Raw genomic sequence first — 16,636 nt, forward strand, 5'->3', positions numbered from 1 at the left:
CGAAACGGCCGCTCGGGACCGGCGTGGAGCCGGCGGCTCTCCCTCCCTCCCTGCCTGCTTTTCAGCCTTTTCTTTAGCAGTTGATGTTTTTTCTTCTCCCCGCCCCCCCGCCCCCTTTTTTGGTTTTCTCCTCTTGCAGGTGTCGTGGTTTCTGGCGGGGAGCCGGGGAAGCAGGGGAGCCATGCTTCGGGCCTTCAGCTACGTGACTGACCACACTGGCTTCTGTGGTACTATCAAAAACTCACCGAGTGACTTTGTAGTGACAGAAATCGAGATGCCCGAACACTTACTTAGGGATACCCGGGCTGAATCACTTCAGAAAACCAGTGAAGCGCTGCTAGAACAAAATAGCCCAGGCCTGCAGCAACCCAAAAAGCTGAGAAGGGAGTCTCCCGGTCCATGTGCCGAGGGCTGTTGTGGTGGTACGCCCAGTCCGTCGGAGCGTGACCCAAGCCGGGCAGGAGGCGACTGTTCTGCATCCCCTAACAAAAACCCAGATGAGGGTGAACCTGAACCGAAATCTGGCCTCAAGGAAGCCAGTGTATTGGATTCCTTACTAGGCAAGCCCATGAGTGAACTGCTTAATAAGTTTGCTTGTGATCTGAAGAACGCATGGGACTTGGAAAATAATGCTGATGCTGGCACTAGGGAGTTCTCGCTCGGACCTATATTGGACAAGAAAAATCGAGCTGATTTACACAGTGCTGTTAGGCAGAAATTCCCCTTTCTAGTTACTCTTACAAAAGACAATGAAATGATTGTAAAAGGAAATGCTGATTACAGAGAACTTTGTCAGTTAGTGACTGAAAAGGAAACAAGTGATTTCTTTAAATTTTTAGATGCAAAGCTAGAAAATTCTACATTTTCTTTTGAGCCCGATGGAAACAAAGAGCACAGAAAAGTAGTCCACCACTTTATCAGTAGAAAATTTGGAAAACTTTTAGAAACAAAGTCTTTTACCATGACAGATGTCAATGATCAGCCAAATATGTCAATAATGGTACGATTTCGAGAAAAAAGTTGGTCCAGAAAAAGGTCTGCTGGTGGTTTTCAGGAAAAACAAGATCTTTATACAGGTAAATATTACATTTTTAGTGAAAGTGTCGGCTATTTTGGTGTTCTTTAGTAAGACTCAGACTTGGAATAATTTTTATATGATACATAGGCCTGCTTGACCTGTTGTTTATACTGAAATAAATCATTATAAATGCAGTGTAGTTACATCACTGGAGAATGAGATGGATGAATGAAGTTACTGCAATGATTTTACATAAACTGTTCAGTGATAATTGTTACAGTTCTTTTGGTTGTAGCACTAACTCTGTGTTGTTCCCTGTGTGCTAGCTTTCCTTGAAAGTAATTGGGGGATTTTAGAAGATGCATCTAGATGTTGGAGAAGTTACTAAGGTCAAATTTGATTTATGATCTCATTCCTTAAAACAGTTGGTTTCTGATATAGAGAACATTTCTAGCAATAAGTCAATATGTGTTCATTGAATTGTGTTGCATTTTATCAGGTACAATTTTTTAAAGGCACCAGGGGTTTCTGGTTGTTCCAAGAGTTTTTACTGTGTCTTTATTTTTCTCTTTCAATACTTAAAAAAGTCTCATTTCCTTTGGTTTTGTGGGGTGGGAGGACTGTTTCTTTGCAGTTTCCAATGCTATTATAGTTTGAAGGGAAGAACCTGCCCATCTGTCATGGCAGAACACCTCTATGATTTAGAAGTGCAAATTCCTAATAATTCTGAGATGATTGTTTCAGCTTTCACCCTTCAGAAAGAAAATCTGGAAACACTGGAAGCAATCGGCTTCTTGGCTGCTGAACTTGGTGTTCTTCCTTCAGACTTCAGTTACGCTGGCATCAAAGATAAGAAGGCTATTACTTACCAACCTATGGTTGTGAAGAAGGTGACTCCTGAGAGGTACTAACAACCTGGGTGCATTCAGTTTAGCACATATTTGTATATGTTAATAAGTACCAACGTGATACAGTCTTCTGAAATGTTCTTATTGATGTGTCTTCCCTTCTCCTGTATTAGAGCACAGTGGAAATGGCTTTAATATTTTGTGGCTTTAGGGAATATATAGCTTAGTGCTGAAGTCCCCCAGTGTTGAAATTTAAGGAAAAATTCTCGCCCCTCTCTGTATTTTTCATAATATGAATGTACTATATCTCCTGGGACAGTATCCTTCCAATTCATGCTCATGGGATCCACTTCACAATTTCTTAAATACCACCCACTAGCTGGAACCGAGAAGAAGCCTATACCACATGACGCAACAGGTTTCCACACACTGTCAAAGTATTGCCTTGTGGTTCACAGACAACAACTTAAAAGCTTTATACGGCTACAAAACTAAAATATTACAAATTACATTACAAATATACTTTGGACAGATGCTGTCTTTGAGTGTTAAGTATCAACTTCTATTGTACTGTTCAGTTTAGAAACATGAGACTAAGCAGAGAAGGTATCACCAAACCTGAGGGCAGAAAATACATTCTGAATAATGTGTCAATAATGCAAGACATGCCTTTCCATTCCTCGTTTTTGTTACTCTCTGTAGCCAGCTCAGCGGGTAAAAAATTATATATAAAGTTCTGCCATAGGAACAGTAAAAATGCTGGAGTCAAAACCATAACTTATTGCTTCCTCAGCTTCAACTTTCTAGTGGTTTTTGGTCTTAGCAAAAAAGTACACTTTGCAAATAAAGGAAAGTAGAACTTATGTTTTTAGGATTTATTACTTACAAAGATGTCTATCGATAGTAAAATTCCACTGCAAACTGGGCTGTAGGGCCAGTTGTTCAAGAGAGAATTAGTAAAACTTTGCATTAATGTTTAAATGATTAAGCAAAATAGTTAAAATGGTTCCAAGCCACTAGCATAACAGGGAAAATAAATAGTTTTTATAAATAATTAATTTATAAGGTTATTAAAATATTGCTTAGAATATAAGCTGTTATGCTGAAAGTTTCCTTTGATTTGAATGACTGTTACTTAGACAGAAGAACAAAGAGACTGAGTGGATACTTTAAAGGGCAAATACTTGAACTGTCAGCTGTGTTTCCAATTACAAGCATGTGCAAGCATACCCAGAGAATCAGTGCGCTCAGTTTGTTTTTGTTAAGGCTGACCAAGAAAGAGCAATTGTGTTTTGGAGTCTGCTAGAGCGCATTACTTTTTCTTTTTCTTTTTTTTTTTTTTTAATGAAAAGCAGATTTTTAGGACTGAAGAGTAAATTACTTTTGTTTTTCAATAAAAAAATGAAAAATTCAGTTCAGTTGCCTTGAGAAAGTTCAATGAATTGCTTCATTCCAATATCTGTCAAGCTACAGAATATAAGTGCAAATGAAGCAAACACTTAGAAAGTATTTCTGGACTACAACTAGATTTTACGACTTCTATCTCTGCATTTGATTTGGTTTTCTCATAATAATCTGGTTTAAGGCCCTTGTTTTTTTAAGTGTTTTTAATTCTAGTGCAAAGTTGAAGAAGACATTTATTAGAAGTTGGATAGCTTTAGTAGAGGATGGTTCATAACTTCTCCCAATTATTTATGCAGGTTGAAAGAAATTGGAAGCAAGATGGAAAAAAAGGGCATGAGAATACACAACATCCATTCAGCATGCCAGCACCTTAGGCTTGGTCAGCTGAAGGGCAATCGCTTTGATATAGTTGTGAGAGATCTCAAACGCCACAGTCATGACTCTTCTGCAGACTTGAAAGAGAGAATATCTGAAGCAATGGAAAACGTTGAGGTAAAAAAGCCTCATGGTTGCCAATAATGAACAGAGTTTTAATTCTGTGCTGTAGAAAAAAAAAGTACTTTTAAAGAAAATGCTTGTAATACCACAATAATGGCACTATTCCCCGCTTCTGATGCTTTCTGCTATTTTGTGTCTTTCCTGCATTACTTAAGCAGTCACAGGAGTAAAGGTGCCTTCCAAGGAGGGACGATAAGTGCATTCATTCTGTGTTACAGACTGCAGACCCCAGAGTGGTGCAGCAAGACAGATGGGAAATTGGGTGGCAAATGAGCATGGATATATGAGCTGCACAGACCTAAGGCCAACCAAAGTGATGCGTTTCACTGTGGCAGTTGACAGCGTGAAACAATATAGTTACACGTATCAACTGGTTGACTTTTTTGGTCATGTGAGGAACATGCATGGTTGGCTCAGGTGAAAAACTGCGTACTTTCATGGCATAAATACATGTGAAACATCCATAGCAGAGAAAGAAGATCCCCTGAAATTCAGTGGATTTTGATTGCTGTTATCCTTAGTCCCTGAAGAAAACCCCATCATCAGACATTCTTAAATCACTGAGAAAAGTAAAAGAAAATCATGGAAAAGAAAAACTTTCCGTGTTTTGTACAGCAGTGATTTTCTTGCCCTGTCTTTCTAAGTAATAACCATAATACAAATTACTTTAAGATTAATCCAGGAATAAAGACTTGAATGAAAACTACCCAGTGTGCAAAAGCAAAATACATTCCATATATTTTGGAAATTAATTTTATTATCGAAAAAAGCATTCAACTGGTACTTTAATGCTTTTCTCTCTCTCTCTGCTCCATCTGACTGGTTTTTTGTTTTGCAGTTTGGAAAATGAACACAAGTTCCTATGATTGTGTGTCTTGCTTTATTAGATTTAGCTTACTGGTCAGATGATGAATGACAAAACCAGCATATGTGTTAATCCAAAATATGGACTTTTCATCTTCCATGAAAACAAAATCACATATGGGACCTAAGGATGTCCAAAGCAAGGTTATATAATTTGAACCGAATAACCATTTCCAAAACAAATATCATATTTTTTTTGCTTGTCTACTCCTTGCTTACTTGTTATTTTCTAGAAAAGGATGTTCTCATTGGGTCACGTGGCTGTGCTTTTACTGCCTACATGTGACTTAGAACTCATTAGGAGACTTAATATCCCAATTAACAGAAATGCTCACTCTTGGTCTTTACTATTGTAATAATGATACAAATGATCTCATGTGAAAAAAGATTAGTATTTTTAAGAAAAAATGTCCAACAGTGGTTACCGTTCATTACCTGTGCTATGCCACATTTGCTTGAGTAGTAGAGATTTCATAATTTGGCGCATATAAGAAGCTCGATTACTTTGACTTGACCAGTAGTTGTATTTATAATAATTAACTATATAGAAATAATTTTGTTTCATTTACCTATTTTTTTATGAAAGTGAAGACAATGATAGAACTTGGTTGTCTTTTTAGATGTTTCTAAATTAGGTGCTAAATATTGTAATGAACCATAAGCTGTGATTTTGTTATGTATTATTTCTGCTTAAAGAAGCAGTTTGTATGCATTTTGGATGTAAACGTAGATGTATGTGTGTTGTACACTTAGTCTTACTAATTGTACCTGGTATTTTCATGCTTTTAACATATTTATTCTTTATCATTCTAGACAAAAGGTTTTGTAAATTACTACGGACCTCAGCGATTTGGACAAGGACAAAACGTTCAGACAGATCAAATAGGATTGGCTTTACTGAATGAAAAAATGGTATTTTCATTTTGTAATTTAAGTAGTTACTGTCAAGTTAATTTCACGTTACCATTGCAATGTCTAGCACTGGAGTTGACCTTCCCAGTGTACAATTTCATTTGTGAGATAAACCCATATGTGTGCTGGAAGTAATTGCCAGATCGTTTTGACAACAACATAAGCATGAAGATCTTCATACCGAAACAAAAAATCTTTTTTGAACAGCAGGTGCAGCTTTAAATAGTTCAGGAAGTGATTCTTCTGTCTATGATTGGTATGTGATTGTGATCATCATCATGTCACTTGGCAGGAAAGTGGCTGCATTCCAGACAGGGTTTGAACACTAAAATGAAGGAATCTTTATACAATGTTTATTCATGGTCCTGATTGCCTCCTAACTTGTAGCCTCTTTATCCTGCTGGGGGTCTATATACTTCTTAAAAATGTCACAAGATATTACATAGGATCAAATGAAAGGATTTGCTTTTTCAATACCACAGTAATTCATCTGCTATATAGAAGAGATTGCTGCTTTCCATTATTCCTTGGCTACTTTCCCAAACTCTTAGTTCTGAGCAATTGCTCCCATGTAAGCTAAGGAGAGCTTATTTCTTAAGTAATAATTTATAAGCTAGGAATCATATACTTTTCAATGTATATGGTATAGTACTTGGCACAGGTCTAAAACAGAATCAGGCACTACAAAATCAAATGAATACTTGAGTATCCTTTTCTTCTAATCTTGTTTTGATCCTGAGAAAAGTCAGGAAAACTTATCCTCCAAATATAAGAAGAATCAAAATTTGAGGGCAGCCCATAAAAATTACTGTTGATGTATCTGACATTTTGAATTCTAGTATGCTAGCAGTTGCTACCAGGTGCCAGTTGCTGAAGAGTAATGATTTAAATATCTAGTCTTAACGCAGGTACTTTTCAATTTAAAACATGTAGGCACTACTATTTGTATTAGAAATGTGCCAGTATGTGCTTGCACAGTCCAATACAGAGGAGGAGAAGAACCGGATGTCACAGGTTTGTATAAGTGCTAGCAAATTGTGTGGCTCCACTGGTGTTTCAAGTAGCAGAGTTTAGTGTAGTGTTTTCCCTGTCACAGTGTCATCTAAACTAATACAGATCAGTATAAAAAAGAAAAAAGAGAGATCGTTGTCCCTCCGTGTGAAACTGTGGAAAGTGTTCAGTCTAAATTCTGTATGAAACTTGCAAAAGGGAAAGAAGACAGAATGATGGCATTACAAAATGGATGTTCAATAAGAGTGACTGATTTCTCATAGAGCTTTGAAAGCTGTCTTGTGTCTTCTGTGTGACTAAAACCTTTCTTTAATCTGAGAAGGAACACAACCACATTGGTTTGCTGTTCATGACATCTTCTGTGAAAGGGAGAATTTGACCTTAAAGAACTGATATAATTTTGAGAGGTTACAGAATATGTTAACACAGAATTGGATGCATGATTGTCTGTTTAGTTGACAAATAGTTATATTTAAATGCAAAAAAATATAAATTATTAATATTGTTCTTTAAAGGTGAAAGCTGTGAAGTTATTCTTCACGCCCGAAGATACTGATGACCCTGTAAACAACGCAAAAAGATACTTTCTTCAAACTGGTATGTCCAGTTAAATTGTCTATATATTTATTGAGGCTCAGTATTGTGAGGGAATAAGGTGACGTTGCACAGAGAGATACTTTTTATTTTGCTGCTGCTTTATACCACTTACTAGCTTATTCTGCAGAACTCAGTAGACTAGCACAGTTAAAAATTAGATGAGGATGAGGCCCTGAAGGTGCAAAATAGTGGAAAACTGATGTACTTCAGGTGCAAGACAGTATAGAAACAAATGCTGTATAGCATAATGCTGGAAAAGACTAAGATAATTTTATCAAAGCAGTTTTAGCCTCCTTCCAACTGCCTGCTTTTGGAATATAAACTTCTCGGTAATAAAGGAAGTATACAGGAATGAGACACCCAGCTCATACTCAGAACTTACCACATGTGAGCATCTAATTTTCTGAGATTTCTATAACAACCTTAGCTCTTGCTTTTTGCACCTTTGGGCTTTGCTTTTACATCTCTTTAATTATGTATCTCTTCCGTGCTTTCCTGTGATCTACCTTCTTTCTGTCTTGAACTAAAATCAATAAAATATGTCAAAGGCAGAAGTATGCTGAGTAAAATGCGCTGTTTGTCATATTTATTGATTTATCATTCAACTTAACTTTCTCTCCAAAACTAAAAATTTGGAGTTGCTCTCGACTTCAAATAAATATATTTGTTCTTTTCAAATATTCCACATCTATTAGCCTGCTTATCACTGTAGATTGACAGAACAACTATGATATATAGCTTCAAGAGACACAGATACATTTCATTTCACAAAAAAGATACGGTGAATCATTCTGTGCTATACATTGCTGTATGATGCATGGAGAGACATTGATGTGGACTCTGAAAACAGCTGCTTGCCTTTTCCAGAAAGCAAAAGGTAAAAGTCTATGCAAAAGGCTTCGGCAGATAATCACTTGTAATGAGAAAATATGTAAACCATAAAATTTTAAACGTACAACATTAATATAACGTAGTACAAATCTGATTAAATGTATTTTCCTCTTGGTTGAGGCTCAGGCTTCCCAGTGGCCAATGCAAATTGTACCTTTAAAATAAAGACCTTTTTTTAACCCTCTATGAAATACATGTTCTCAAATGATGTAAAGTAGAGATTTATTGTTCTTATAGAGCTTGGTTTTCAGTTACCCAATCTAAAAAAAAACTTTGGAGTGATGAAGTAAGTTTCTAAAAATAAAAAAACAATGCAAAGTAGGCTGAATGACAGCTAGTTTAGTTTATACTGCATGAAATAGAATAGAATTCATGGGACTGTGTTGATAGGCATCTAAGACAAAATTTGTCTAACATGACGCATTGAAGGAAAGGGAATAATAACCTAAAAGTCAGCATAAAGAGGTTAGACTGACACCATTTTTCCCTACCTGATTATTTCATCTTCTTAAGTGTATTTTTTCCTGACAGGTAATATTTGAAAAATCAGGGATTACTTATATGGTTATTTTTTTTTTTATATCAGAAGATGCAAAGGGTGCACTTGTGATGCTGCCAGAATTTAAAGTGAGAGAGAAGATGTTGCTACGAGCTTTAAATCGCTACGGTGTAAATCATGAAGGTTGTACCAAAGGATGGCTCAATATTCCTCATTCCATGCGCGTATTCTATGTCCATGCTTATTGCAGTAAAATTTGGAATGAAGCAGCATCATATAGACTGGAGATCTATGGTTCAAAAGTTGTTGAGGGTGATCTTGTCTTCTCAGAAGAAAATGATGAAAGTGTTTCCCTGAGTGACAAGGTGAGTCTTCACAAAATAGTTCTTGTAAAAAAAAAAAAAAAAAGCTTAATGCAGTTGAATACATACTCAGACATACTCTAATGCTTTTATTTTGGTTTATTCATTAAAATATTTAATATTAGTGACAAAGGTGAAAAAAGTGATGTAGATTCTTCTGATTTACCATGAATAAGTGTATAAGCCAGATGTATATTAGCAGCTTTTATCTGTTCTGACTGTTCATTTTATTCAAGTGAGAAGAAGGAACAGAATGTCAAAATCGGTATATGTAAGAATTTAGCCTGCATGGTATATAATGCTCTTCTTAGGATCTGACTGGGCAAAACCTTCAGAGTAGGCTCTGGGTGTGCCTATATTATCAGTCAGTGCAGATCTGAGTCTTGCTCTCCAGATCAGACTTTCCCGTTACATATATTAATGAATGTAAGCCCATGGTGAAAGGAGGCCTCAGACTGAACTGGTAATCTCGTTGCAGCTACACAGTCAGAGCGTGTGTAGCACAATTTCACTTACTCAGGCAATTAAAACATATTGACAGTGGGTCTAAACTCTTAGCAGCTGTTTGAAAAATGCAGCAGTCGTCTTGGGAAAGTAGTAAAGGGCAAGGGGGTGCTTCTGCTCGCCCACAGCACAGCCTGGGTGCTGTGCATGGAGCCATGGGTGAGCCAATGAGAAGAAGCCAGCAGTGGAGTGTATGCTGGTCCCAGGCCTTGGCTTGCTGAAGTCCCTTCTGAAGCCACGTCTTCTTTCAGGGTTACCATACCTTTTTCTTATTGTGGAAGCGGTTGGGTCTCTTTTCCCGAGTAGCAAGCGATAGGACAAGAAGAAATGGCCTCAAGTTGCGCCAGGGGAGGTTTAGATTGGATATTAGGAAAAATTTCTTCACTGAAAGGGTTGTCAAGCACTGGAACAGGCTGCCCAGGGAAGTGGTTGAGTCCCCATCCCTGGAGGTATTTAAAAGACAGGTAGACATGGTGCTTAGGGATGTGGTTTAGTGGTGGACTTGGCAGTGTTAGGTTTACAGCTGGATTGATCAGATCAAATCAAGATAAAATTCAATGATCTTGAAGTTCTTTTCCAACCTAAATGATTCTATGATTCTATCTTTCTCCTGATCTCCTGATGATAAGGCATAAAATTTTGCAGTGTTTTCCTGGATAATAAACAGATGTGTGCATAGGCAGAATGCATCTCATTTCTTTTGAGTGAACATCTTACAAATTTGAAAGCAAGAGCACTTGGAAGGTTACTGAATAATCTCCAGTCCCTGTAGAGTGGCTTCTGTTTCCATTGTGATTTTTCTTCAATGATATTTTCTAGAGTGAATGTTAATAAAACAAGTAGATCAAATAAAATGAAAAGCAGAGGTATCAAATTCAGTATTGAGTTACTGAGTTTAACATAGCTATATTCCTATTTAATATAAAACATTTTTCTTAGTATTTTTGCTTTTGCTGGTATAGCACAAGATTGCATTGGTACAGTTAACTTTAAACTCAAAGAATATGAGTTTGTAGTGATAGTTTGCTGATCAGTGGTAGCTAGCATCAGTAAATACTTAATGCAACACCATTTACCAGTAAACAGTTTGCTTTATATTAAGCATCTCTACTATTTTTCATATCTGAAATAGATTATTGTCCTTGTAGTTGTCAAATAACCTTCGAATCCTTTACAAGTTTGGGAGTACAGTATATAATTCCTAAAATAAAGTGTATGTTTTATTTTTAAAATTTTTTTTTTTTTTTTAATTCTTAAATGTCTTGTCAGGTTCATGTAGTCACTGCTGCAGAAGAGTCAGCTAACAAATACTCTATAAACCAAGTAAGTCTGTATGAAAAATTCTGAGTTGTTGGTCTCTTTATTTGATTAAAATGTTTTGTTTTGAAAATAATGTGATTAACTGGTGCAGTCTTTTTCCTTGCCCGAATGCACATTAAACAGAACACATGTGAACTAATCTCCACTTTCATAACAAACAGGACGAAAGAATATTTACTTTGTAATGGAAATAAGTATAGTGTCATTTGCAGTATGGCAATATTTATCTTGAAGCTGAATGTAAATACTTCAAAAATTTTTTCAGTCTACTGGGAAAAACATTCAAGAGCAGCTGACGTTCTAATTTTTGAAGGTTCAGAGTGCATAGTTGTGAAGTCTTACATAGGCAACTTAATGTCTTTATTGCTGTATCTTTCCCAACAAGCAAGGCAATTCATGTTAGTATATTTCTAGTTTGTTTTAGGAATCCTGATACATTGATTATTTTTCTGCTTTAATTACATCCAAGATACCCGCCTTGCACAGCTTTATTTCACAAGAGAAGCTGCTGTTTTACTATTTCAGGCCCTAAAGCACAAGATTTAGATACATTTAATATGGTAATCACATTTATTTAAAGGGGACTTTGTGGGCTTTATTTCAAATATGTTTGTTGTTCTGTTTTTTTTCTTTGAAGGTGGTTCTTCCAATGGTGGGACACAGTATCAAGTATCCCAGTAATAAAGTTGGGCAATGGTACCATGAAAGGCTTTCTAAGGATGAGCTGCAGATGTGCAAATTCAGAGTGCCTCCATTACAGCTGAATATACCTGGATGCTACAGACCCATTTTGAAAAATGTTCAGAATCTGTCATATTTTTTGGAAGACAGTGAAAAAGGAATTGAAATTGAAGACAACCATCTGAATGAATCAAGAGTCTCTCTTCATATATCATTTGACCTTGATCCTTCATGTTATGCAACAGTCTGTCTGAGAGAAATAATGAAATGTGACTTTTAAGATTCCAGTTCATGAAGGATCGCAGGAATATTATACAATGGTGATATTTTATGTATAATGCCAAGAAAGTAAGGGAGAATAACAGGTTGAAGGCAAGAATAGGAAAAATTCATAGATTGGGATTCATACTTCTTAGGAAAAAAAACCCAACAAAACCATTTGGAATGTTCCAAAACCATTTCAAGCCCTAAATGCAAATCCTTGCATGCATTGGAACAAAGCTCTGTGTTATGCCAGGCAGGTTTAACAGAACTTAAAGAAGCCATGGGCTGCAAGCGTGAAATTCATATTTGCATAGACATCTGACTTGCAAAGTTAAATCCTGGAAAAATGTTTGCAGCAAACAAAGGTATCTTTTATTTCATAATATTTTTTTTTTTTAAATGGTTTATACTAAATGCTGTTCAAGTAATAATGTTACAAGTTTACAGCCTACAGGTACCTAACTGAAAAGTTGCTCTGCTGGGGTTCGCTAAATATATTGTGTTTTCATTGTGTTCAGGCACCAAGTGTTAAAAGGTAAAAGTCCTGAGTCAACAGTGACAAGTCATCTGATACATTTGGTGAACCCCCCAACTTAAGTTAATGCTAAGGATTCCAGGATTAAGTAGTGCATAACTGTTAGTTAGTGCCTATTCAAGTAAGTTCATCAAGACGAGGTGAGTAATTAACATAACTGCAAAACCATTTATAATAAAACCAAAACCCTGATTTATTGTTTACAGGATGCAGACTTTATTCCTGTTACTGTAAAGCCTTATGGTGGCAAAAAAAAAGTTAATGGTACCATCCTTGGAAAAAAGATTTTATATTTTTTTCCTAATTAAAAAAAAAAAGTCAACTGTGATAAAATGAGTGGATTTGTGGAAAAGGAGAGAGCAGAAAATGTCATTTAGCTTGACTTTAGCAAGGCTTTTGACACTGTTGCACAATATTCTTGAAACCAGGTTAGGACATTATGGTCTGGATGGGTGGACAACCAGATGGGTAAAAAAGAGACTGGATGATGAGGCTCGGAGAGTAGTGGTTAATGGGTCATACCCTACCTGGAGTGAGTACCACAGGGGTCTCTCCTGGGCCCCATCCTGTTTAATGTCTTTGTCAGTGACCTGAAGGAGGAGATGGAGTTCACCCTCGTCAAATTTGCAGATGACGCCAAATTAAGGGAACAAATAGACACTCTGGAGGATCAGGCTGCCATTCAGGGCAACCTGGGCATGCTGGAGCAACAGGCCAACAGGCACCTTATGACATTCAGCAAGGACAAACGCAAAGTGCGACCCTTGGGAGGGAAGCACCCCTGCAGCAGCTCAGGCTGGGGAGCAGCTCTGCAGGAATGGCCCTGGGGCCCAGTGGGCAGCTGAACGCGGGCCAGCCGTCTGCCTTGGCAGCAAGGATGACCAGCAGCCTCCTGGGATGTGTTAGCACGGGCACAGCCAGTAGAGCAAGGGAAGGGATTATGTCTCATTTTTCAGCATGTGTTAGACCACATTTAACTTCTACGACCAGTTTTGATCCCCAGCACAAGAAAGATCAAAAAACTGGAGCAAGTTCAGCGAAGGGCCTCCAGGCTATTTGGGGACTGGAGCACTTGCCATTTGAGGAGAGGCTGAAGGAACTGGGTTCCTTCAACCTGGAGAAGAGACGGCTTGGGGGGAACAAACAGCAGCTCCTCAGTACCTATGAGGAGGTTAGCAAGAAGATGGAGCCAGGCTCTTCATAGGGGTGAATGGCAGGAGAACAAGAGACAATAAGCATAAATTGAAATGAGAGATTCAGATTGGTTAAAAGGAAATACTTTTCTCCTGTGAGGACAGTCAGGCAGTGGAACAGGCTGCCCAGAGGCTGTGCAGTCTCCATCTGAGGAGGTTTCCAAGACCCAATGGGATAAAGCTCTGGGCAACCTGGTCTGAGCTCAGAGGCAACCCTGTTTTGCGGAGGCAGTTGGACTAGAGACCAGAGACCTCTTCCAACTTGGATTACCGTTATCCTAAACAGAGTATTGCAAGTGTTTATTCAATCTGTAGATGGCAGTATGACTTAAAACTAAAATGGAAAACGGCTCATTTTTACTGAGAGAGAATAATATAAATTGAATTCTGTTTATGGCATCAGTCTTTCAGTTGTTGCTAACAGCTGAGTAAGATACATCTCCCAAGGCTGATAAATAGACCTACAATTATAGGAATAGGAAAAATAGAAATATAGAAATGTAATTCATGTGATTTCAATGCTTGTGTAAAACTGCGTAGCAATGAAGGATGCAGATAATTCACTGCCTTAAATAAGAGGATTATGCTGTAAGTCTGTATAAGTAATTCAAAATTTGACCCTTAGCTTTTATATGGGAAAACAGACTGTCATGCAAACAATAGCTACAGAGCCACTGTAGGCAACTTACAATGCTCGCTCTATTACCGTGCTTACTCTACACCTCAAGTTTATGGTATACAGCCAAACTGATTGAAAAATCCATTTCCCTGCCACGACCCATCTGAGACAGCTTTGTTCCTGTCTTTGCTTTTCAGTATCACCTCTTCTGTCTTTAACCTGCCCTTAAAAATACCCTCTTCTGGAAGATTATTTTTAACTCACATCGTTTTGGTACAGCACAGGTCAAAAAGAGTTGTACTGTCACCACTGACATGGTAAAGTGCTCCAGTGCAGACAGGAAGATGCATGCAGTTACAATGACCAGAAGAAATAAATTAGCACTGAAGTTCCATTTAAAGAGACTATTGTGGTCATCTTCGATGTGGCTCACCTGAAGCCTCACATCTCAGCCTTGAAAACCATCTCATCACATACAAGATTAAAATACATAAAGTATTAAAAGTTGAGCCTTGATTTGGAAAAATACAAAATGTCAAATTAAAAGGTTTTTGACTGAAAGGCATGCTATTTTAAAATAAAAGATCAGAAGATGGTGTTAAAAGAGCTCCCCTATAATCATTTTAGGCTCATTTGTCAGTACTTCTATTGAATGCTAAAAGGACTAATCTTCTTAAGCAAATAATGCTTTCAGCAACTTTAAGGCGAAAGAGCTAATTATGTGTGTCCATGGGTTAAATTCCTATAGTAGGAATGTTCTACTCGGGAAAAGTCAGGTTAGCTATTAGAGTGTTTATATGGTAAACATCCTTCTTATTTCAGTGGACATTTCTTTGTAATTCATTCTCTTAATCTTAGCAGCTATTTTGCAGGATTATGTACATGGAACAGTTGAATTCAGAGAGTTTTGTATGAGTGCAATACTCAGATCCCTAAGTATAATCTATACAAGCAAAACATCTGTGCCCCTGCATTTAGAAAAGAAGATAATCATTGTGCACTGATCTGAGTTTAAGGAAAAGATTGATGTGTTAGTCATCTCTCATCTTACTAAGTACTTCTATTGCTACCATCCTTTTCTGATAAGCCTTAAAGCACTTTGCTAATACTAATGAAGACAGGTCTCTGATTCTGTTTCTAACAAAAGGGGTTTTAAGTTCAATGGCCAGTTGATTTTTTTCAGCACAGATGATAGATAATTGTGCATTTGAATGGGAAAAATGCAAATGTTCTTAATCTGTGAAATCCTGTTACTTGTAATTCATTACAAATTTGACAACTAGTATTATCCTCAATGAGAACATACAAATTTTCATATCTTTCAGAATGAGATGATTTAAATTACATTCCTATCACAGAGGCAGTTCAGAAGCCAGGTAGATGTGTGCTTATTGGCCCAGCTCGCTCATTAAAACTCCATTAACTCCTCTCTTAGTGTTAGTGCCTGTCAGCTGGTGATTTGACCTCTTACACTCAGCTGATGAGCACAAACCTCTTTTCCTTTCTCTTGCAGAACTTCTGCCCATAATAAAAGCTCAAGGGAACAAGCTGAGACACTATTAACACTTTCCTTTCTTTCAGTCTGCAGTCATGCCTTGCGGCCCATTGTTTCAGATCTAGATTCCTTTTAGAGGAAATGAAACCAGAAAGTGAGCTCCAGCTGCATGCCAAGCACACTCTGCATCCAAATGGAGGAACAAGGATCCAAACAAGAGGTGGTCATTTGGACAGCTTCAGACCCTATACATGGGTGCGTTCTGTTGTGGAGCCTAGGCAACATTTAGTCCAAAGTAAAACCATTGAACCACATGTGTAAGTACAGGGGCTTCAGTGCGCCAGCGTGTTCATCTCTTTCTGTCACACCAAAAAGCGTGCTCATGTAGACATTGAGAATGTTGTGTTTGCAAGGAAGGGAGAATCAATGAAGTCGGATGTTTGCACCATCTGAAGTTACTTCATTCTGCGCAGCAGAAGTCAGAATCATATATTACAGCAGTTTAAATGCATTTTCAGCTTATACACAAATGCTCCTATCTGCTTAGAACAGCAAGGTTTTTAATTAGCTTTAGAAATGATTGATTTAAAAAAATGATTCTATCTGTCTTTCAGAATGTTCCTGCACTTAAAAACCCAGGACACCCTCTCCCACCCCCTGCAAAAGGCACCTTGTCTTTTTACCTTCACATATCTACTGAAATCAGTAATATCTGTGTTGAGCTCATAAGCTAAATTTCAGAACTCTGCATAAAAGGAACTGTAATAATACATGGCCAAACCATTCACTTGTGAAAGCACAACAGGAACCATTTAGTGATTTTGCATTGATATTATATAGAAACAAATACGTAGAATTAAACTGGATTTCGATTTAGTGCTCTACAACGGCAATGGTTTGGATCAAGGCTCAGTCTTGTACCTTATCCTGTCTGCAACAGTTCTTGTAAGGGGACATGTAGGAAAGAGTAAAGCAAGGGAAGCATATATGATATTTATCCTCCAACTATTTTCAGTTCAGGTGATTTCCTGAGCCTGAGTGGTTTTGCTGTTTAATAACTCTCAATGGATTTCTTTCCCAAGTAGTTCTCGTCTTCCCTTGAATATGTTCAACCACTTCCC

General features: G+C 37.5%; 1 protein-coding gene across 1 annotated transcript; it reads left to right on the top strand.

Annotated features, from left to right (window-relative positions):
• Positions 1–181: 181 nt before the first annotated feature.
• On the top strand, positions 182–11,751 carry PUS7L (pseudouridine synthase 7 like; the record flags this gene model as incomplete). Its single annotated transcript, XM_082309736.1, has 8 exons — positions 182–1,076; positions 1,763–1,922; positions 3,567–3,762; positions 5,446–5,544; positions 7,071–7,152; positions 8,630–8,907; positions 10,678–10,731; positions 11,366–11,751. 8 exons carry the CDS (start codon positions 182–184, stop codon positions 11,687–11,689), a joined length of 2,088 nt encoding a protein of 695 aa, XP_082165862.1. The 3' UTR covers positions 11,690–11,751.
• Between the last annotated feature and the right edge of the window lie 4,885 nt (positions 11,752–16,636).

Source organism: Platalea leucorodia, assembly GCF_965183815.1.
Source record: "Platalea leucorodia genome assembly, chromosome: 4".
In the NCBI taxonomy this organism is placed as follows: Eukaryota; Metazoa; Chordata; class Aves; order Pelecaniformes; family Threskiornithidae; genus Platalea; species Platalea leucorodia.